A 22801-nucleotide genomic window follows, 5' to 3' on the forward strand; every position below is an offset into this window, starting at 1 on the left:
CGGTGAGCAAACTACGTCGACGATGCTCCATTGGATCGTCAAATGACTACCTCCTGTTTGTGTCTCTCGGCACCCTGCATTTCCGTTCTCACGTGCCGATTCGACCAGAGAATACCGAACGTACCGAGTTCCTTGCACTTACGAGATCCCCCATTGCTTTCTAAACGCGATATAAAACAATGCGCCGGACGTGAGAACGAAACGAAGGCTCCCTAAGGTAAAGTCTAACCAATCGAATTACAAATTTCTTCACTCCGTGAACTAATAACCGAAGAAAGAACCTCTCTTTATGCATAGTATAAATATATTTATGTGAATATTTCATTACACAATTGCGTCTACATATCGTAACACGTACAATGCTACTAAATGCCACCTCTTTAGACTGAATACAAGACGTAACAGTCGATCGTTCGTCTCCGCCATTTAACGAAACGTCGATCAAACACGAACGAATCATTCGATCGTACCGCTTCGAATATTCACTCTACGTTTCGTCCAGTTTACATAACGTTAATGTAAGTTTATGGAAAATATTAGGCGTTAAATTTTCGTTTCTTTTCGAATTATACAATTATCGCTTAATAAATAATACATAATCGTTCGAGTAGTGGAAAGCAAACTCGTTGCTCGTTCCTCGATTCGATGTTACTCGTACGAGATGCCACCAACGAATCCGTTTGTTGAAATCTTACAAAGTATAAATGCTCGTTACTCTCGCCCACGCTTCTGTCGTTTCGTATTCGTCGTGTATCTGTGTGTATACCGTGACAAACGCTGATATGTACAAAATCAGATGTAAAAAGTCTTTGAAACCAACGCGCTCCTGTGGAAACATTCTGCGTGACATAGCTGCCAATCCTAGAACTTTACAACCCCTGGTTGGTAGTGCACGTTTTATAATATTTGCAACTTTATCCAACGAAAAGAGATCTTAATATCGTTTTCATTCGTTTCGTTATACGCGAACGGAAATATCAGTATCTATGTCATAAGGCTATACATCGATCGCGATATCTCTAATACTGGTCTCGCTAGAAACAAGTACTGTAATTCAGTATGTTCAAAAAGAGAACACTTTCATTTCTTTTGACCGAAAACATCGATTCTTTAAACGTTCGAAGAATACTTTACGTTGTAACTCTTCATCGATAAATACACGAATCACGAAAAGTACTATTGATCGAATAGCACCAATTTGTTCCAACAAAAATGTCAAAGAAACTTTAAACGATACAAATCTCTCGGATAACGTTTATAAAAATAATAAACCCCGCGATACGCGTAATTTCACGTTAAGCAAGGATTAAGAAATTGTTTAAATTGTGCAATGCGAAAGTTTAAATCAGAATTCACGTTGCGTGGAATGTGATCGTGATTGTTACGTGGTAATACGGAAAGTAAATCGATCGAAATTGTCGCGCTGATACCTAGCGGCTTTTAACGTGTCCCCAGAAACGAATATTTCTTTTTTTCAAAAAGGAACCACGTAAGCTCGGTTTGAAATCTTCTAACGGTGCTTTAAACTACGTGTTAAACTTGCCGCTCGCTATTGTTACGCATAACTTTGTTTCCCTTTCGGACATATATCGCTTCCAAAATAAATACTCGTTTTACAACAGCGTACACTTCCTTTTCTTTACTGGCTCGGGAGGTTCGAGTGCAGCTAAAATAGCTTCGTCGAATACGTTCTTTAAACCTTTCTGCAATGTTAAAAATGCTACGTAATTGTCTATGAACGTAACGAAAATGGTTATGTATCATAACTCGTGACACGTTACCTGCGTAAGAGCACTACATTCAACGTATTTCACTGCTTTTAGCTCTTTGGCTAGCTTCTCCCCCTGTTCCGCTGATATCGGTTTCTGCTTGTTTTTCGCCAGCTTCTCGATAGTAGCAACGTCGTCTCTCAAATCGATTTGAGTGCCAACAAGTAAAAATGGAGTCCTTTGACAATGATGCGTTATTTCAGGCACCCACTGAAATGAAATTAATACGTATAAGCTTTACTATTTCCGTACAGACATTATTCTGATAACGAATGTCTTGGACAACAACCTTTTCTTTAACATTTTCAAACGACGACGGCGAAACTACGGAAAAACATACGAGAAATACATCCGTTTGCGGATAACTTAAAGGTCTCAGTCTGTCATAATCCTCCTGACCTGTAATACATATCGTAATATCAATATTTTAGTATTACCACAAATATTAACAAGAATCTTGATTCCTACCAGCAGTATCAAATAATCCCAATGTATATGGATCACCGCCTATCATTACAGTGACCGCATAATTATCAAAAACTGTAGGTACATATTCAGAGGGAAATTTGTTTGTAGTATACGAAATTAATAGACACGTTTTACCCACAGCTCCATCTCCTACTACGACGCACTTTATTGTCTGCATATTGATACTCTGTATATTTTATCTGAAATAACTATATTAAATATATATAACTCTGATCCCTGAAGCTAAACAAATGTAAGTTTCATGTAACATTCGCAATATGTCAATATAGCCTTGTAACAATAAGCAAAACGAATACGATTATTTAATTACTTGAATATTTTGTAAATAGTTAAAACATTAATTAACACTCTTGATATTTTTACTTTACATATAATATTTAATCTGAATTCGTTTTGTTTTATGAATTATATGTGACCTTACTCCACCCTTAACCTCAAAAGACGTAACCAAATTCTTCACATAGGGAAATTACAATATTTAAGATTTATTGTTTCGTCTACAAATACGTGTTTCGTATTATTTCTCATGATTCATTGAAAATTGGAATTATTATTTAAAAATGGAAAGCACATTAATCTCTTTAACGTGTAAATAAGATAATTACCTACAACTGTGTGCCTGTCATTAAAGGTTAAAATCGTAGCTCATAATCTTAAAATCTAGCAAACGAATAGTTTAAGATATTTGTAAAGAAAATAAAAATGACACTAAATAACATCTAACACTCCGGTGCAATATATTTCTTGGCACTTCACATTTATCTCCAAATATACATTTCCCTTGACGGATACTGATTCACTAAGCTTGTACACACTTAACCCAGAGATGCCAGATTGTGCACCGGGTGCACTACTCACACTATGTCAGATCAAACGTACGTGAGCCCGTAGAGTTTCGGAAAGAGAGACAAAGGCAAACTGACACATGCTCTCTCTTTCTAGTTTCGAATACTTCGTTATTTTCAACGCTAGATGGCGCTTATTTTTCGACCTCGAACCCTCTGGTGTTAAAACGCCCAAGTTTGTCGTGAAATAGTTCGTTACCATCAACGCTAGATGGCGCTTATTTACCGACCTCGAACCCTCTGGTGTTAAAACGCCCAAGTTTGTCGTGGAATAGTTCGTTACCTTCAACGCTAGATGGCGCTTATTTACCGACCTCTAACCCTCTGGTGTTAAAACGCCCAAGTTTGTCGTGGAATAGTTCGTATCGTTCACGCTAGATGGATTTCTCGACAAACTTGGGCGTTTTAACACCAGAGGGTTAGAGGCCGGGAAATAAGCGCCATCTATTGTCGAAAAGAACAAACTACTTCACGATAGAATTCTTTGAAATTATATCATTTATTGTCATAAATTTACATTATACGAAGTTTTAATACGTATAAATATATCATACTATATTATATTTAAAAAGAACAACCCCAAACATCGTAAGTGATTTTAAATACTGTATAATATTTATATAAAAACACCTTTTCGTATAATACATGCTTTGAAAGTTATGTCACCCTACGTATATAAGAACTAATTAATTAATGGATATATTTTTAAATTAATTAAATATAAGAGTATTATAGGTGGTTCTGGAACATTTCCAGAGATTCCAGTTATTGCAACATTTCCCTGTACATAACTTTAAAATCACAGTAACTGGAAGTAATGTAAAATTTGTCATTTTCGGCTAATAAAAAAATACATTAAATTTATCCCCTGCATTGGTAAAATGTACAGTTCCTTTATCTCATAAGGACGTATGAAGTTTCATTATTGCATTTGATGTATTACAGTTGCTTACTATCTTGCTTCTGGCTTTGAAAATGGTTGTACAGAACCTGGTTCTACCCAAGATAAACCCAAAGCTTTGTTTTCTTCTTCCTCCTGAATCGCATAAAAATATAACAAATGTTTTCAATAATGTAGCATTATGAAACAAAATATATGTAATTACATACCTTAGGTTCATAAATTTCGCGTTTAATAGAATCATGAAGCTCGCTAATATATGGGCCAAAAGCTATGTAATGAGGATCGTCTACAGTAGGTGGATTATAAACATTGTTTAAACTGTCTCTCACACATTTTTTCACACGATTTCGAAACTCTTCGAAATTGTTTTCTAACCTATAATACAAAAACAGTATATCATATGAATGAATCAAATTCAAACTTTCAAATATAATTAATAATGAATGCACTTACAACATGGATGCCTCTTGGTTTATAGAATTCATTTTAATATCTACTTTAGCAAATATTTTTGTTATAAATTGTATCAATTGCCAAATTCTATTGCTTTTTCTCCATTCTGGAAATCCCCATGATGTGCACAGTTCTCCAGACTCAGGATCAATCAAAGGATGAAAAACAGATGTTTGAAACATGACTTTCTAAAATTTCGTTGACACATTAAAACTAATTTTATAATAAAAGTACTGCACATTAAAAAGGAAAGTCTTACTGGACACCCTGCATCTGGGAAACCTTGTGGTAATGTAATAGTAAATCTGAAGATACCTCCTTGATAGATTCCTTGTCGAACAAATTGCACACCAAACCACACTAACACAAAATAAATTTACTATTTAATTTGGTAAGTGCTCATTATGGTTGTGTATACAAAACAAATGTGGCAAACAATAAATCAAGCACATATTTACATGGAAACCATTATATAAGACGAAGTCAGGATAAGCAAGACCTAAGAATCAATTGTTATTTGGCTTAAACAATTCAAACGCATAACCATTTACAGATATAAAGTTCATTAAAAAGAAACATTAATTTCTATTAATTGTATCATTACTTACACATAGAATTTTGTGCAGATGGTATAACATAAATGCCTTTTAGGTCTTGAGAACATAACATGTTGCTATGAAGAAAAAGAAAATAAAGAAATATTTTTATTCAATTCAAATGCTTTTGTAATAAATTATTTATTAAAGTAACTTACTATTCAGATAAAATATTATATTCTTGCAAGTAAACTGCATATTCCTTATTGGTTTGTGAAACAGTTGGCCTGTCAATCATTTTTACTGACATACTCAGTTGAGAATCTCCATTGGTATTCAAAGGTAATAGTTTCCTAAACGAACCTTGCCTCTTCAAGTCATCATCTTTATTAGTATCAGCCTAACATCAACAAGAGTCTATTATTTTTCAATCTTTCATTTAACCTTTCGATCGAGAAAATTATTATTTCATTACTGTCTTTCACTTGTTACCTTTATTCCCGACATAATGGTATTACTGATAAAAGATAGTTTATCAACTGTTATCGGTGTGACAATCTTAAATAACGCGAATACGTTCCATTTTGTCACAATTTTTTGACAGGTACTAAGTAACACTGACCATAAAAGTAACGCATTGATGCAAACGAGGCATTAGATAGCCCTACATCGTGTGAATGTTTTATCATAAAACACACGTAACGCACGAATAGTACTGTAGCGTCCTCAACACTAAACGTTAAATTTATAGAGAAATAATTCACGATCCATGCGCTAGGTGTAAATTGTTGGTACAAATATTTGGGTATATGCTGTATACGAATCACGTGGCCAAGTTCCGCCACGAGTTACGCTGTGTGTAGTAGGTTCACTCCTTCTTGTTACTGGATGGATGCAAATAAATGATCACACTCACGTTTACAAAGAACAATAACGAAATATAAATATATTTTGCAACGCAATGCGTATAGTCTTTGGTTTAAATATACTCGGTCTTCTAACGCGTCTTAATTCGATGAGTCTTACCAAACAAATGGCGAGGAGGAAAGGGAAGGGCGCGTTCCCGCCATGCTGCACTGCGCGCGCAGCTTTATGGTGTGATGGGGATAGCAGGCATACTACCGCACGAGCTACGTGTACGTGAGCTCTAAAATATTATACATATGTACAAATACGAAAAAACTGACCTTGGGAATATTTTTAATCGTTGTCATAATACAACTGCTTTAGTATATATAAAACTACAAAGAAAAAATTTTTGTCAGATACATTTATATCTCAATTTTATTAAAATGCTCATGTTTACAATACATACACAGAATTGAGGAAAAATCGCGCAATGATCCATTCGACATTCCAGGATGTAATGTGTCTGAAACAGATAATAATAAATATGTTTAGCACGCATTATATGGAAATTTAATTTTTTGTTTCTTAAAAATCAAGGATTCTCCCATGCCCATATATGCATTATGTTCATATGACTTGTTATGTATGGTTATGTCACTTTAAAAATATTAGTAACACATTCAAATGGTAGTAGACATAAACAATATCAACAATTGTATTCACCCTAATCGCGTCAAACGAAATAATAGAATAATTTTTCTATTTCTTGGATCCTTCCGAAAACATATGATACTTACATAAAAGAATTTTTCACATTTTGCACAGTTAAGGAAATATAACAAAAAAAAAAATATGGTTTTCACTGTAATAACATTTAACCGGGGTAAATTAAAACCCACATTTCGTGAATTAAAACTCACTTTATTAAATGTTTAAAATTCTGTACATGTATTTGTAAATATTTATCGATACTTTTCTCGGCGTTATCTCAAACATTCTATAATATCGTTGAAATTAAATGTTAGCGCATACTCGGAACGAATATTTTTGCTTTCATATCTTCTTTTAGTTTGTACATGCATATTTTTTTCTTTAACTATGCAAGATATGAACGATGTTTCAAATAAACTTAAGTTTAGTTCTTAACGAGTTATTTAAAGTGCAAAAATTTTCATAGTTTCATTTAAAGAAAAGAGGGCTCTCTCTTGCAAGTGTAAATCTTTTTTTTTCGACAGCTCTGTCAAAGGAGAATAACATTTATGTAATACGTCATTCATATTTTGCGTAATTAAAGAAATATGAATGAAAATAATGGAAGACATGAAAATAAAAATTCTTTTCACCGATTCGCCATGTAACAAAGTCTCATAATTTTATCAGAAGCTCGGAATAATATCAATGAAAAACTTGATAAACATTTACAAATACATGCATATTATAATAAACGTTCGATAAGAATAGTTTCTCACCCTGCTTTAAAGTTTTTCTAGTGAATGTATTTCGTTAAATATGCAAAATATGAAAGAATGTTTCAAATAAATGATATTTGTTTTTTTAATGAACTAATCAGGAATATATATATATATATATATATATCTGTGATATATCATTTTTTTAATGGTGAAGTTATCATTTCACCCACTCACTGACCATTAACATCAGCTTTAAAATTGTGTTACACACGCACACATATGTACATATGTATGTATGTATGTATTTATTTATTTATTTATTTATTTATATATAAAGAATTTAATAACTATCTCTAACAACTTTCGAAAAAGAAAAAAAAAATAGTTTATAACACTGTACGTGAGACACCCCATATATGCAAGAATGCTAAATCACAGCAGACTCTAGTACAAGCCATGCGAACGAGAGACAATAAGCTGCTAGAGTCCAATTTTACACTCGATAAATAGAGATACACAGATGCTGTATATTCTTTCCATCAAGTGTAAAATCAGACTATCGTAGTTTTACTGTTTCTTATTCGACATAGCTAGTACTGAAGTCGGCTGTGGCTAAATCTGATATTGACCACGAACTTTCGGCGCATGTGCGTTCCAATTTTTTCTAACGATCAAATCGACGTCAATAACAGGTTTACAAAATGCATATATCACAAAAGTGTTAAAATTACTTAAAAAAAAAAGATTAACTTGAACACGATTTACACAGAAAGAATTTTATATTTCTTGCAAGGGCATTGAAATCCATCGTTTCTGCTTTAAAAGAAAAAAAAAAAGAAATAAAAAAAACAAAAACTATTAAAAAGAATCAACTATTTACAGTGCTCTGCAGCCTGATATGATTTTTCGTTGTTCTTTCGATTTGATTAATCCTGTTATTGCTCGCCATTTGTATATAAATAAGTAAACAAATATTCACATAAACGATTATCTGTTTATGTAAATAAATTAATTGCGCGTCTTTCTACCCTTTTGCTCAATTTATTCCCTTAAAAATGAGAAAAAAAAAAGATAGAATTTTCTTTCTTAAACTCTGCTCCGGAGTGGTGCACGGGCTCTTTAACGCTAATCTATATTACGTTTTTCTTACTTTTTTGTTGCTTTTTTTAGAAGGATGTTTATAATATGACAGTACGGTAAAAAAATATTACATTCTGGACGAACTTGTATCTATATAAATTTTTGAGTCATGATTTTTAAGCCCACAATATCATAATCGTTTGCAAGCCATAACTCTTCTCCAAGACAAATCGCATTACAATTAGTGATCATTGTATCGTTAATTACCATATTAAATTGAAAACAAAACCGATTAAAAGTTCATTAATAAACTTGGCTATCTAATCTACACGTTAATTATAAGCATACAAAAACCTTGTTTTTTGTTTGATAAGTTTTCTCTCGTTAAATAATATTCTCCCAATGTGTAATTATTAATCGTCGATTATTGCACATCAATAACATTACGTGCTAAATATTAAATACATTTACAAAATGAAGTTAAAACTTTACTAATGACAAAAGCCGAATTAAACTCTTCATTTTTAATGGGTAAAGATTTACTAGAAAGTTTACGCAAATCAAATCTAGTGCGTGACTTGATTCGCTCGAATATAATAAAAAAAAAGGAAAGAGTTTAGAAATTAAAAATTAAAATTAACTGATGTTGTTTTAGTCAGCTTGTTTCGCTTCAATTTCCAAATCGTTTGCATAACAAATCAATACGTTCCGGCTTACTTTCTTTGTTGTTCGTCCAGAAAGAAAAATAGCATTCAGTATATAAATATAATGAGTTATAAACACAACAGTACCTTGCACTTGTCGCTCAGTTTGAGCGCAAGCGACCTGGTGGCTGGTGTTCCATCGTCGTGTGGCGACAGAGAGAGAGACTCACGCATGTGAACACACGAGTACGAGTACTGAACAAGTATCCAAAGCTGCTCTGAAAAGATTTCATTCCAATCCGAATATCAATAGTTTTTTTTTTTTTGCTTTTCTCTCTTTAACCAAAATATATCGGTTTTTAATTGATTACAAACTATTCACCTCAATGTCGATTTCAATGTGTAATTCGATATTCGGAGGAAAAATTTTTCAGACAAAAAATGCGTAGTTAAAATATTTAACTGAAATGAAATGCTTTAAATGAAATTGAAATTAACTCAACAACGTATACAAAATTTAGTACTTGATGGTATAAAAATACTTTCTGCAGTTGAAACAAAGATGAACGTGAACTACATTTAACACTTACAAGTAAATAATAATTGCATCGACTATTTTAAGTAAATTATTCGATAAAGAAATATTTTTTTTTCTCAAAGTTCGACCTCTAATTAATTACATAAAGTATTTATTCAAAAACAATGTCATCAACGACACGTTACGCGTAATATGAACGTTATTATATCAACCAAATATTTAAAAATACTTTTCACCTAATGTCATTTGGCTCGCTATGTTTCACTTAACTTAAAATACGCAATTTCTTTTCCAAAAACTAGTTAAAAGATCATATCGCGACACAAACAAAACTGGATAAAATTATTTTTTTAAAAAAGTTGTTCAAATTATTCGTACACGATCTGTGTATCTTCTATAAAGACTCCCAGACAAAATCTTTTAGAAAAATGTTTTAAAATATTCTTTATAATCGGGAAATTATTAAATATTCATTTTAATTAATTATCCTGAGTTTCCAATGGCTGGAGTTCTCTTTAAAAAAAAGTAAGTCAATTCCGGGAGCCAAGCGGAATGAGAGGCTATAATTCTGCTTACGAAGAAAGACGTTATATAGAAAATATTTATTTTTCGTTCGTTTGATTGAGCCGCGCCGAACATCGGCACTATATATATTCTCGCTCTGTATTTCACTTATTCTCGCGCTCTCTCCCTCTCACTCTCTCTTTCTACCATTCTTTGTTGGCTTACATTTTCTTCCATACACGTATATATATTTATATATATAATCTCTCTCTCTATCTATTTAAATATTTACGGTGGTAGAACCTTGATTATCCGAATGAACAATTACACATTTCAATGGCTAACTATTTCTGTTGATCGAACATTCTTTCTTTGTAAATGTAATGGGGTTATTTCTTTGAATTCTTTGATAGAGTTTAGTATATGGGGAAAATAGTTAAACAAATCGTATTGATATACGATCAAAAATTAAATTAAAAATAATTCATGTAAGATGAAGATTCGTTTAAAATGATATAATTATTAAACTAAAATTTATAAAATAAATGAATGTAGAGTTCAATCAACGAAAATGTCTATGTAATAAAACTTTGAAGTTTGTAGGATATACGGTTAATCAAGATTCTACTGTTAAGATTCATCTATCTATACAGTACGTTCGGTTTAAATGCATGCATTCAATTATTTCTTAAGCTATTGAAAATACAAGAAAAATGTTTGTACAGAAGTTCTTCTATTTTGAAAAGGAAACAATCGAATTCAATTTTTTTTTTAATTTGCAGAGACTCAAGTTTATCCTTCTTTTTTAAAGCTATATATATTTTTTACACTAATTTTATTGTACGTTTTAAGACAAATTTAACGAGGCAAATATTAGTTTAATAAAAACATAATATTCCTTTAAAAGATAAATATGATAGAAACATTTTTCTTGTATCTTTAGTAACTTAAAAATTAATTACATGTACACATTCAAATCGGATTTACTATATATTTGTTTACTACGAAAATACAAAAGTATTTACAATTCAATAAATAAGTCGCCACTTGGAGTATCCACGGGTCATAGGTCCTGTGTTTACAAATCACAGCGCCTCACATGTTAAGCCGATTAGAAAATTAGTTTCTTTGAAATTTGAAACGCTGACTTAAAGAAAAAATATTTTTCCGTTCAACCGATGATATACTTTTAGCTAACTCTATTTTATGTACCTGTATCTTAAAATAATACAAAGGTCATTTTTTTTACTTCATAATTAGATTTGCTTAATTTTACAAATTACTAAAAGTAATTTTTTATATGAATTATTAATTTAAAGTGATAGTAATATCATATATTTCTTTAACTATATTCATTCTAATTTCTTCATTCTGTTTACTTTTTGATATTTAGCTCTAGTTACAAGAAATAACTTTACCGATATTTCTAAAATCATATTTAAAAACAACACATCATTATTTTACCATTATTAAAATACCATTGATCGAACAAAATAATTAATCTTAAATTCAGCGTTTCATTTTCCAAAATAAGCTTTTTTCATTTCGACCGTATATCGGCTCGAAGCAACGAGTCCTCCCTCACACCACTCCACAGAGTAAGAAATAATCTTAAAGAGAAAAATCGCTCTTTACTTTGGTCTAAGAATCCCTGCGGTCCTCTTCCTCTTCCTTTATTTCAATGCCTTCTTGTTTTGTCTCAACTGTTTGTTCCAAATTTTCGTTTTTTTCAATGGGAATCGCCTCCTTTATTTCAGCTCCTTGTTCCTCCCTTTTCCCAAATACCTCTTCTTTTATAGGTTCTTCTTTCACTTCAACATTTCCGGTAGATGGCTCCTGCTCTTTCGATTCCTCTGTTTCTTCTCCGGATGGGCTTACATTAGTCCACCTGGATTTCCGTCCTCTGTTTCGACTCTCTCTCTCCATGTTTTGGTTTGAATGTTTACCCCCTTTCTTATCTCTTTGCGAGTGGTCGGTATCAGAAGACCAGGAGCCAGGAGGAGGATGTTCTTGATTCCTCCACGGAGCAGCAGATTCTGGAGGAAGAATAGATGGTGGACCCATAGGACCAAAAGGTGGTCTCACATGAGGACGAATGTCATCAAAAGGAGGTCTGAAGAAGGTGTCTGGTTCTCGAGGATCAAAAGGTGGACCGCGAGGACCAAAAGGCCTCATTCCAGGGCGAAGAGGACGAGGTCCTAGGCCCCGTGGATGGAACATTAAAGGACCTAAAGAACAAAGATTCAGTAACAGTTTGTTTAATAATCTTTTAATATTTTAAATAATCTTTAATAAACGGTTATATATGAGTTTTACACTCTAGATAACCCTTTTGCAAATCAAAAGTGAATATGATCTACAGAAGGGTTAATTTAGAGACATAATATTACAGTCAGATTATCCATAGCGATATAAAATTTCTGTTAAGTTGTAAAAATGTGAAAATACGAATAGGGATCTTAAGATTTAAAATATTTTTTAAACAAAAAACCAAAACATTAAATTTCTCGACACAGCAAAGACAAAATTATTTTACCTGGCCCACGAGCCCCTAGAGGAGCAGGACGAGGTCCAAACCCATCAGGATGTCCAGGTCTAGGCCCTCTGGGTCCCATTATAGGTGGCATTCCAAACATAGGTTCAATACCAAAGAATTCTCGTCTCCTAGGTTCAAAGTCTCCTCGATCGTGATGTCCTCTTGGATCAAAACCATCCTGAAGTCGTGGATCAAAACCGTCTCGTCTAATTTCGTAATCGAAACGATCTCGATCGTCGAGCGGTCTTCTTCCACGTACTTCAGATCTATCAAATTCCTCCCTTTAATAAGCAATTAGTCGATGATTAAATAATTACATTTATTTATATATTCTCCCTAAATATAGGGATAGAATAATTGGATTCAATACACATCATTGATACACGAACGACTAAAACCTATCACCACTTTTTTTTAAATAAAATGCTTTACCTTTGCTCCCTAGGGGGTCCGAGTCTTCCAAAATCTTCTATTCTTTGTTGTCCATGTATCCTATTGTCAAATTCTTCTTGATACATGCCCCCTTGTATCCTTGGGGCGTCCATATATTCCTCATGCATTTGTGATCCTCTGTGACCTCGTCCGAAATTCTGCCTTTCCCTTTGTTGTTGAAATTCTCTTGGATCTTGAGGATTTCGAAAGTCTGGTGGACGAGCTGGAAAGTCACCCCTTTCCTGAGGCAAACCGAACTTTGGTAAGTCCATAAGAGAAGAAAGGGGTTCTCCGCGTGCTGATCGAGAATCTTCAAAACTTCTGTCCGATCTGTCTCGGTCCTGTCGATTACGAGGGGGAGGTATCCGGTCGACTCGATCTTCAAGGGGTAGCGTGCCATCGGCCAATTGACGTAATCGATCGGCCAAGCTCGGTTTACCGTCTTTTTTTAGGGTGGAATCGTTTTCCTAAAAATGTAACAAATCAGGGTTGAAATTATTGTAAACGATAAATTACAATAAATTAATATTATTGCTGGAGGATGAACATTTTATACAACTCAAATTATATGAATTATTTACATTATTTTCTTACTTTTAACTATTTGAATTTGTTATCTTTGGTAAAACTGGATCGGTAAAATAATTGCTTCGTTGTCCTTTATTTAGTTCTTCATTCTTTATTATTATAAAAAGTTAATATGTTATTACCTGAAGACTTTGATTTTGTGGATTTCCTTCTCGATTTTCTCTATTCTCTCTTTCTCTTCTATCATCTCTGTCTCTATCTCTAATATCTCTCCTCCGATCGCGTCCTCGTTCTCGTCCTCTACCTCTTTCCCTTCCACGTTCCATTCTGGAATCATTGCTTTCCCTATCTCTATGAGATAAATGTGTTTCTCTATCTCTTCTTTCTCTGTTTTCTCGTTCCCTATCTCTTTCTTTATAGTCTCGATGTTGCTAAATTTAAATTATATTGAAATAATTCCGTAGAACACAGTGATTTATATAAAAATTAATATAATTTATATTAAATAGCCAAATGCCATGGAAGTTGTTAATTCAAAAATATTGACCGTTTTTATATCGATACATTAATAAAAGCAATTTTTTTACAACAATAAATTTTGAGCTGTATAAATAAAAGACAACGTATAAAAAGAAAGCTACATAAAAGTTATCACTTCAACAACGAAAAAATATTCCATATATTTTACCTCTAGCTGTTGATCGCCCTCTGTTCTATCCTCATTTTGTGAAAGTTGTTCAATCAGATTGCCTTTATTTTTAGTTCCGTTTGAACTTTGCGGCATCACGTCCTCCATTTCTACGTCCATGTCATCTGCAGAATGTTGCTGAGGTAGTTGCATTTGTAACGGAGCAGAAGGACCTACACCGTAAGGTTGACGTAACATTGGCAAATTTGGCATTCCCGTCTCCGTTGTTGGTGGCGGGACTCCTATCGGAGGAACATTGTGTGGCATACCTAAAACAATTTCGATTACGTTTTATCCGTTCCATTTCTAATTTAATCGTTTTAATCCCAATCCATTCTATGTCGCAAAGTATCGACATATTGCCCCAATAAACTCAACCGACATGACAGTGTACTTGTATCCTACTTGCACCAAAGCTTTCGTCATATACACTTACTAACAAAAATTAAGAAACAAAATAATCGTTTGATTTCCTAATGCTATCAATGCTATTGGTTTGGTACTTTTCAATATAAATCAGAAGAAGCGCAACCACATAGCGTGTGCTTATAATTAATTATAAGACAATTGTAACTTTAATATAACTGTACATACCAGTGGAATTGGGTTTATCAGAGGGTGCAGCAGGTGCTGGTAAAGGAATCTGCGTTAATAAACCAACACCGACACCAGTTCCAAACGGCGGATTTACTGGAGGCCTTAGCATAGTTTGCATCATTCCTGGTGGTCCTAATAAACTCTGCATATTTGGGGGTGGTACACCTATTGGAACATTAGGCATTAAACTGTGCGCCATTGGTAATCCCATTGGTCCCAGCATACCTGAACGGCAAAGGAAAAATACAAATTACTTACGAAACTCTTGTTTGCGTCGTAACTTCTAAGTTGCAATTTAAAAAAAAATTTTAAGATAAAAAAATTATTTACGAGGAACTCCTGGCATTGTAAAAGCAGGTGGCATCATCTGTAATTGTGTGTTTGGTGGTGGTAAAAGTGCAGCTGACGTGGGAGGTCTAATCGGTGGTGGCTGACTTGTATCAATCACTTGCTGTTGCTGTTGACCCTGTTGCTGAGACTGCGATTGAGATTGTTGCTGTTGAGCACTGGTTGAAGGCTGCATTACATTAACAATCCCATCTGTCAAACTTGGAATTGCAGCAGCTAAAGCTTGCTGCTGCAACTGCAACTGCTGTTGAAGCATGTCTGCATTTGTTCCGGAATGCTTTAATTTACCTACAAAATATATCAACTCAACATTATTAAATTTTTCAGATGATTTACAATAAATAAATTTGTATTTAAACGCGCATAATTATATAGCGTTATTTACCTTTTAAGTGAGGTGGCAGAGTATCTTCGTCAATCATTCCACCTTCTTCAAGTAACTCTAGATCCTGGTCAGTAACATTAATTAATTTATTCCAGGGAATATAACTAACTCCCAATTCGACTTCCCAATAATCTTTCCATTCCTTTCCTTTTACACCTTTTCCTGGTGCCCAGGCTAACTGAAATATATTAAAAATTCTATTATTCTAAAAATGAACTATATTTTCTGTAGTTTTAATAAAATATGCATTATGTATAAAATAACTTACAGTAATTGCTTTTCCTTGCATTTTATGATTCTTAAGTTTAGTAAGTGCTCGATAAGCGTCTTGTCTTCTATTCATGCATATGAAGGCGCAACCTCTAGGCGAAATCAGATCTATGCTGACGATATCACCAAATTCTCCGAAAGTATCTGAAAGTTCTTCTTGATGTACTAATTTTGATAGATGTCCTACCCAAAGAGTAGTGCTGCAAACTGCAAGAATATTGTCCTTGTGTAAATTTAAAACTTTTCGAAGATTCCATTCTTTATTATTACTCCAAAACATACACAATTAAAACACGATCAATAGTAATTATAACAAAATATTTAACTTACCGCTTAATTTATCTCTTACAATTGGCGGTAATCCTCGTTTGCGTCTTTCTCTTTCTTTTTCCCGTTCTTCCTCAGTCATCTTTTCTCGGCTGTCTTCGCGTTTTCTGTCACGTCCTCTATCTCTCGAGCGAGATCTGCAATGTAATGACACATTTAGTTATAAATTAAACAATTAATTGCAATAGTGAGTTAAGATACTAATACAAGTTATCAAACTAAATGAAAAGTATTTAAGAAAGGGATTGTTTGAAATGACTAGAGAAAAGTTAGATTTAAAATATAATTTTCATAACTATATATATAGTAAACAATGTTTGTACATGCAAAAAAAAAAAAGTAAAGAAACGTATAATTACCTCCTTCTTCTGGATCTACTTCTTGACCGAGATTTCCTGTCTCTGTCTCGATCTCGATCCCGATCTCTGTCTCTGTCTCTATCTCTATCTCTATGCCGTGGTGATCTGGATCGACTGTGATGTCTGTATCGATCGGGCGATCTACTCTGTGATCTTGTACTTTCGCAATTTACAATTTCTACGCTGCTGCTATCTCGCCTTGCACCATTTCTATAAAGAGTAATTTATTAACAATTAATTTTTATGTTCGATCAAGTTGCTACAATTAAATTATGAAAAAAGCTCAAATCAATTTATAGATCGGAATTATTTAAAATTAAATTTAAAAAAGAAAAAGGATATAATACGAAAAATACGAAAAAAATGATTACCCAGAATAATCTTGCGTATCTTGTCGATCATCGTGAAGCGGACTCTTTTGATTTTGATGCGCCTGCTGATTGATCTGTCTAATATTCGACAAAGGTTGAGAGGCATATGGCAAAGCCGGTGGGTAACCAGGAGGTGGTTGACTCAGGTCTTGTATAACTCCGCTACTTACATTTGTTGTATACGTATTTTGTTGGCTTGGTTTTAAGATATCCGATGGTTTTAATTCACATTCCGATGCAAATGGTAAATTCTGGAGGAAAAAATAATTTTGTTAATGTAAATGTAACATATTATTGCGATTAATTATGTTTCAAACTTTATATGTAAAAGCATACTATTCGTTACATCAATAACGTACAGGAACAGTTTGGGCTAGATGCTTATCAAACTCCTCTTCCTGCTGCTTCATTTGTTGGAGTTTTCGCATTTTTTCTTCCATTTCGTGTTGCGATGAAGAAGCATTTCCTTGCATTGTTTGTTGTAATGTTTGGAGCTGCCTCAGAACCTATTTAATTTAACGATTAATTTACTTTATTCAAGCAATACTTAAATATGAAGTGTATATGATGAATACCTCTGGATTTGTTAATAGTAGCCCGAGACTTTCCAAACTATTTCCTGTAGCAACAGCATTGTGTTGAGCAGCATTTGCTGCCGATGTCGCTGCTGGCGAACTTGCAACAACAACATCGTCATCCTCTTCCTCGCCATAATCAAAGTCTAAAAGTTTTTTATCAAACTTTACAGAACATTTTTGTTCATTTGCCGCTTCCTGTTTTTTTAATAACAACTGCTGTAAATGTTGTAATTGATCAAGAAAAGAAGCATCCATTTGAGTTGCATTAGACTGTCCCTAAAAACGAAAATTAAAATTGAATACAATAATAAGATATTATTATAATTTCAAGAAATAGAACAAAATTATAAACATAACATACCAGGAGTTTATTGGCATTAACTATATTTGCTGCTTCCATTTTTGTTTGCGCTAGCCAAACGGGATCGATCGTCTTTGTAGAAGAAAATAATTTCTGATCTTTTACTGCGTTTTTTGTAGTTAAAGGAGGAGTCTTTACAGCAGTACCAGTATTGCTTGTGTTATTCGTTGAGGAAATGTTCAGTGTACCTAAAAACGATAATTGGATTTTATTTCACGATGTATTCTAGTAAATGGAAATTGATTTTCACTCTTCATTTTGTATTAATGTTACATAAATCTTGTAAAGAAGCAATTAAAAGTAAATATCTTTTTTACCGTTAGCATTAACTGCTTGTTCCTTGTGTATTGGATGATTTGGGTCCGCAAGATCAAACAAAGGTTGTATAACCTCGGATGGAAAGACTGCATTCTTTTGCCAAAGGTTTAAGACTCGTATCACCTTGCTTTTGTCTTCCTGAGGACATTTCAAAAGGTTTAAGAAGGTGGTTTGCATGTTTTTAGCAAAGCGTGGAGCAAAGACATCTTTCTCTACTCCAAACTGGTGTCTGGATTGGCGTACAACTGAATCTATAACGTACAATCCAGGCACTTTGTACTCTGGCTTACACTGCAACATACAAATAGCAATAAATTACATCTGATACAAGAGTTTCTTCTTAATCCTATATTTACAACAGAGTAATGTAATTTTCAGAATAAATTACCTTTTGAATGAATTTCTCAACGCTTTGCACAACATGCTTATAGTATTTGATTGCCTTAATTGCACCCTTGGTTAGAGAGTTCATTTTAGCCTTGGAAATAGGTGGTTTGACATCATAGAGAGCTGAAAGCTAAAAACAATAAACATATAACAGTTTTAAAATGAATTCTTTCCACAAGCAATTCAAGTAATAAATACAAACTCAATGTTAACAAACAATTAGAAAAACTGGCAATGCATACATTTAAAATACTGTTTGTTAAATATATTTGGATTTTATCAGAAATTATTTCATTTTATTTATATACTTTAAGACACAAGACACCAGACTTTCGTTAATGTTTCATTGTTGTTTGTAATTCATTACCCAAAATATAAAAATGCATGTAAATGATAAATTATTGATCGTAAAAGTTTATTGTCGGTTTTTTTCTATGATTACTTCGCACTATGTATTCTATTTATTAAGTCTTCCTCTTACTGCTCTTTCTCAACCCTCCCTACCTTGATTGACTTTCTTTACAGATACAAATACAGACAAATATTTATATTTTTTCTTTTCATTCCATAAATTACAAAAATCTAAGATAATAGTTAGTAACAATTGTTTTGTATATCACGAAAAACATTCTAAATCACAATAAAGCTTTTCTTTCACTGATCTCCCTCTTTCTTACATATAGAGATAGTCTCTCCTTCTCTCTTGCACAGAGACTAGAAATCAAAGCATTCGTAGAGTACAAAATCACTCGATTTCTCATATCACGATCACTCGAGGACGTCGAGAGGATTGTATCTTCTAGAGCTGTGTTTCACGTACGTGTCGCTTGCAACGACGAGACGAAAAGATAGAAAAGAGAGAAGGGAAAAGAGAAACGAAGAAAAAAGGAACAAGGGAGAGTCGGCGGGACTAGAGGAAGAATCGAGGGTAAGAATCAGCTCACCTCCGCGTTAAATGCCTTAACCACCTCCATTTCGATGAAGGTGCGAAGCACCAAGAATTTGCTATGTTTCACAGAAATCCGTGATTCTCGGGACGTTCAATGTTTTCGCGATAAATTGCATGTCTTTGCTCAGAGCGCACTGTCTAGCTGGGCCATGCCACTCAAGATGGCGACGCTATTTCCCGAAAGGCATCGCGGGGCGGTGATGCGTGACGTCACATACCGCCGCGGTGCGCAATCGGTAACAATTTACGTGTTAATACAGTTTGTTTTTCACCAATCAGAATGCTGCTACAATAAATAAGTTTTTGAAAATTATCTAAACTTTTCTTTTACCGTAATCACTCTTTCGACAATTATTTAAATTATATCAAAGCATTCTATATTATAACAAAAGTTTTTGTTTAAATACTATAGGAATTATAAGTTAACATACGTAGACGCTGTATCTGTTTAGCTGACTTTCTTACTTTAATTTTATTTAATTACAAGCAAGCTGTTAATTTTATTTCAACATATTTTATTAACGGAGAACAAAATTTTAATGTCGACCGATTAGTATAAATTAATTTAAAAAGATAAATAAATAGGAAATGTTTATTAACAAAAGTTTGAAATAATTTGCAATAATTTTTCTACATGGATCCACGTGAATCTCTTTGTCATATATTATTCAAACGCATCTACTAATATTATAATGAACACATTTATTCAAATAATCGTATGTATGGTCCTGCTTAGATAACATTTTCATCACCGAGTTGAAGTTGCAGAAACAGAAGTACCAACTTTACTTTTTAATCTTTAGGTAAACTAATTGTCAAACCAATATTACGCATTTTATGTTTTGAATTCGTGTGGATACATGCATGTTTGTGTAATATTACTGATGATACATTGTTTGGGTTATGTTATTATTTAAATTTAACATTTATGTTAAACTAATTACGTGAAATTTCAATTATATAAATAAAAATATAAATAAGCAGTTATAAGAAAGAAAGTATTTAATATTTAATAATCATTTTTTTATTGTGACTTGCAAATTTCAAATTCATAACATTTAAACGGACCAGACTTTCAAATTAAGTATATATCTCATTTAAACACTTTTATTACATAGATTTATAGAAATCAAAACCTCACTTAAATGTAATTATGATGTTTATAAAACAGATACTTATCAAAGAAAAATGATAAAAGTACCAGGAGAAATTGATCTTGAAAATTATATTTTGATAATTCCATCAGTGGCTGTTGGAAATGTTGGACAGTTATCAATTGATTTATTAATCTCTAATTTAAATCTATGCAAAATTGGATCTATGTGGAATTCTATATTCCTTCCAATTTCTGGCCTAGATCCTTATAATACAAATTCTGTCTCTCTTTGTACTGCTGCTGATTTTTATCTTGGAACTACTTGTAAAATAATTCTTTTACAATTACGTTCACTTTATGTTGGTAATTGTACTGATTTTTTCAATGAAATAACACAATTTGTTCGTCAAAGAAAAATTAGCAAGGTAAGCATGCTTTGATAAATATTTACTTGTTTTTTGTTTTATATTAATACAAGATCTATGTTACAGATAATAATTTTAACTAGCAGTTACGATTATGAATGTTCTGATAGATTAGATACCAGCTTGAGGTATCTTACTTCAGATAATTCATTACTGAACACTGAAAAATTTCTTGAAAATCAATTTTGTTGGAAGAGACATACAAGAAAACAGTTAATGGAATGTACAGAATGCTATTACATTCCTGGTGGAGGATTTGCAAATGGCTTTTACGAGTACCTCAAATCAACAGAAATTCCTTGTACAGTACTTTTTTGTTATTGTTCTGAAGGAGACAATGTTCATGATGCATTAATATTAGTTAAGGGTTTGAATCGATGGTTAAATTTATTAGAAATTAATACAGATGGTAATATTAATATTACATATCCACCATCTTGGGAATTTTTTTTTGGTAATCCACCTTCATCCGAAATATATTAAGCTTGGAGCCATTAACCATTTGTGTTATTTGAAAAATTTCAAATGTAACAAAATCAATTACACATAACAATAATTCATATTGTACAGAAATGAAGTTGCATTAGGAAGAATTTAAACATAAAGCAATGTTAATTAAAATTAAATTGTCATTAAATTAAAAAATTGTATTTAATACAAAATTAAAATTACAATCTATCATAATAATTACATACTGTGTTAATATTTCAGTTGAAATGTGTTTTATAATTTATTTTGAAAACTATTATAAACAAAATATTCAAGCAAGAAGCTTGAACTTAGAAGAGAAAGCAGAGTAAGAGACTAAAGCTGCTAAGAGAGCAGCAAAGAGTTCTGAATTGACCCAAGGTCCAAGATAGACACCTGGATTATTAAGTACTACTACAACCAAAGGTTTTACAGAGCTTGGATCCTCTCCATTTCTATATGCTTTACGTATAGCTGCATATCTTTCTTCGTCGTATAAGTTTATTCTGTAATCTCCAGAATGTGCTTTCTTTATGTCTTCTGTCCAAGAAACCTAAAAAATTCAGTTTTATTGAAACTATAGTTACACTTTTCTTTATACAAAATAATTCCATATATAATTTGTTTAATTCGTTAAAATATTAATACCTGATACTTGTTATCGGAGCTTAACCTAGCCGCAGGTAATGCTTTTCCTTCAACTTCTGCATACAATGTAATACCTTTCACACCATTACTACACTTCAACACAAATTGCGTTGTGAATGCAACATTTGTCAAAATTGTTGCATCTTCCGTGACATATGCAGACGCGACAACCTCGGGCTTTTGGCAAGTTTCCCCAGAAATTCTGGAAACTGCACTAATTATTAAAATACAAAGAATTGCGAATCGGTTCATGTTTCCTTTATGTATGTATTTTAATTGATATATTATTTTATACGTTCAAAAATATACTATATTATTGATTTTCTATCTGTAAAACTGTAACTACTACCGGTAGCTTAAACCATGTTAGGTTAAATGATGATTACATTTACAATCTGCTGATGGCGGCCTTTTCGAGAATGCGTGGAAATGCGTGGTTACACGTGGTAAAATGTTGGAAACAATGATACCAACTCTTTAGCTTTAAAATGGCTTCTATATTATTTATAATTTATTCAACTCGCAAAAGAGATCGTATATATTCTAATAAGCGTATTCTAAATCAAAGAACAACTTAAAAAGTAGAATGAAACTTTTTAGAACATAGATCTTTTGTACTTTTGTATCAAGATTATGGTCGTACGCGTTAGCGAATGTTAAATAATATTTTGTAAAACATTGACAACGATCCTACAATTACTTAACGC

At 32.8% G+C, this 22801-nt stretch overlaps 5 protein-coding genes and 1 long non-coding RNA gene across 11 annotated transcripts; 2 read left to right on the forward strand and 4 right to left on the reverse strand.

Annotated features, from left to right (window-relative positions):
• Positions 1-286: 286 nt before the first annotated feature.
• LOC143350011 (cdc42 homolog) lies at positions 287-3085 on the reverse strand. Of its 2 annotated transcripts, none has more exons than XM_076781753.1 (5): positions 2864-3085; positions 2238-2437; positions 2059-2168; positions 1782-1979; positions 287-1703 (listed from the first exon to the last, which is right to left on the reverse strand). In XM_076781753.1, exons 2-5 carry the CDS (start codon positions 2413-2415, stop codon positions 1614-1616), a joined length of 576 nt encoding a protein of 191 aa, XP_076637868.1. In that variant the 5' UTR covers positions 2416-2437; positions 2864-3085; the 3' UTR covers positions 287-1613. The 2 variants fall into 2 exon arrangements, with proteins under 2 accessions (XP_076637868.1, XP_076637867.1); XM_076781752.1 differs by having other exon boundaries at positions 2238-2446.
• Positions 3086-3694: 609 nt separating this feature from the next.
• LOC143349791 (AKT-interacting protein) lies at positions 3695-6004 on the reverse strand. Of its 2 annotated transcripts, none has more exons than XM_076781320.1 (7): positions 5489-6004; positions 5215-5396; positions 5069-5133; positions 4720-4820; positions 4461-4648; positions 4214-4382; positions 3695-4139 (listed from the first exon to the last, which is right to left on the reverse strand). In XM_076781320.1, exons 1-7 carry the CDS (start codon positions 5501-5503, stop codon positions 4056-4058), a joined length of 804 nt encoding a protein of 267 aa, XP_076637435.1. In that variant the 5' UTR covers positions 5504-6004; the 3' UTR covers positions 3695-4055. The 2 variants fall into 2 exon arrangements, with proteins under 2 accessions (XP_076637435.1, XP_076637436.1); XM_076781321.1 differs by having other exon boundaries at positions 5215-5413; positions 5489-6002.
• Positions 6005-6099: 95 nt separating this feature from the next.
• Positions 6100-19592, reverse strand: Isha (Insulator su(Hw) mRNA adaptor). 4 transcript variants are annotated; one of them, XR_013080991.1, is made up of 20 exons: positions 19453-19592; positions 18510-18638; positions 18121-18412; positions 17804-17991; positions 17440-17718; positions 17224-17370; positions 16865-17115; positions 16494-16703; positions 16138-16271; positions 15806-16014; positions 15538-15715; positions 15135-15440; positions 14802-15029; positions 14208-14476; positions 13702-13950; positions 12992-13458; positions 12560-12840; positions 11659-12251; positions 6312-6368; positions 6100-6237 (listed from the first exon to the last, which is right to left on the reverse strand). XR_013080991.1 is itself a non-coding variant. In XM_076781317.1 (19 exons), the coding sequence occupies exons 1-18, from the start codon at positions 19480-19482 to the stop codon at positions 11665-11667; spliced, it is 4434 nt and encodes a 1477-aa protein (XP_076637432.1). In that variant the 5' UTR covers positions 19483-19592; the 3' UTR covers positions 6268-6368; positions 11659-11664. The 4 variants fall into 4 exon arrangements, 3 of the variants coding, with proteins under 3 accessions (XP_076637432.1, XP_076637431.1, XP_076637434.1); XM_076781317.1 differs by lacking the exon at positions 6100-6237 and having other exon boundaries at positions 6268-6368; XM_076781316.1 differs by lacking the exons at positions 6100-6237; positions 6312-6368 and adding an exon at positions 7548-9259.
• On the forward strand, positions 19217-19767 carry LOC143349792 (uncharacterized). The gene is made up of 2 exons (XR_013080992.1): positions 19217-19436; positions 19527-19767. It is a non-coding gene; the product is annotated as an uncharacterized LOC143349792 (long non-coding RNA).
• A 515-nt stretch (positions 19768-20282) lies between these two features.
• Positions 20283-21668, forward strand: LOC143350393 (proteasome assembly chaperone 2). The gene is made up of 3 exons (XM_076782513.1): positions 20283-20541; positions 20629-20978; positions 21045-21668. Exons 2-3 carry the CDS (start codon positions 20646-20648, stop codon positions 21459-21461), a joined length of 750 nt encoding a protein of 249 aa, XP_076638628.1. The 5' UTR covers positions 20283-20541; positions 20629-20645; the 3' UTR covers positions 21462-21668.
• Tapdelta (Translocon-associated protein delta) lies at positions 21611-22764 on the reverse strand. Its single transcript, XM_076782516.1, has 2 exons — positions 22095-22764; positions 21611-21999 (listed from the first exon to the last, which is right to left on the reverse strand). The coding sequence occupies exons 1-2, from the start codon at positions 22344-22346 to the stop codon at positions 21739-21741; spliced, it is 513 nt and encodes a 170-aa protein (XP_076638631.1). The 5' UTR covers positions 22347-22764; the 3' UTR covers positions 21611-21738.
• Between the last annotated feature and the right edge of the window lie 37 nt (positions 22765-22801).

Source organism: Colletes latitarsis, chromosome 14 (assembly GCF_051014445.1).
Source record: "Colletes latitarsis isolate SP2378_abdomen chromosome 14, iyColLati1, whole genome shotgun sequence".
In the NCBI taxonomy this organism is placed as follows: domain Eukaryota; kingdom Metazoa; phylum Arthropoda; class Insecta; order Hymenoptera; family Colletidae; genus Colletes; species Colletes latitarsis.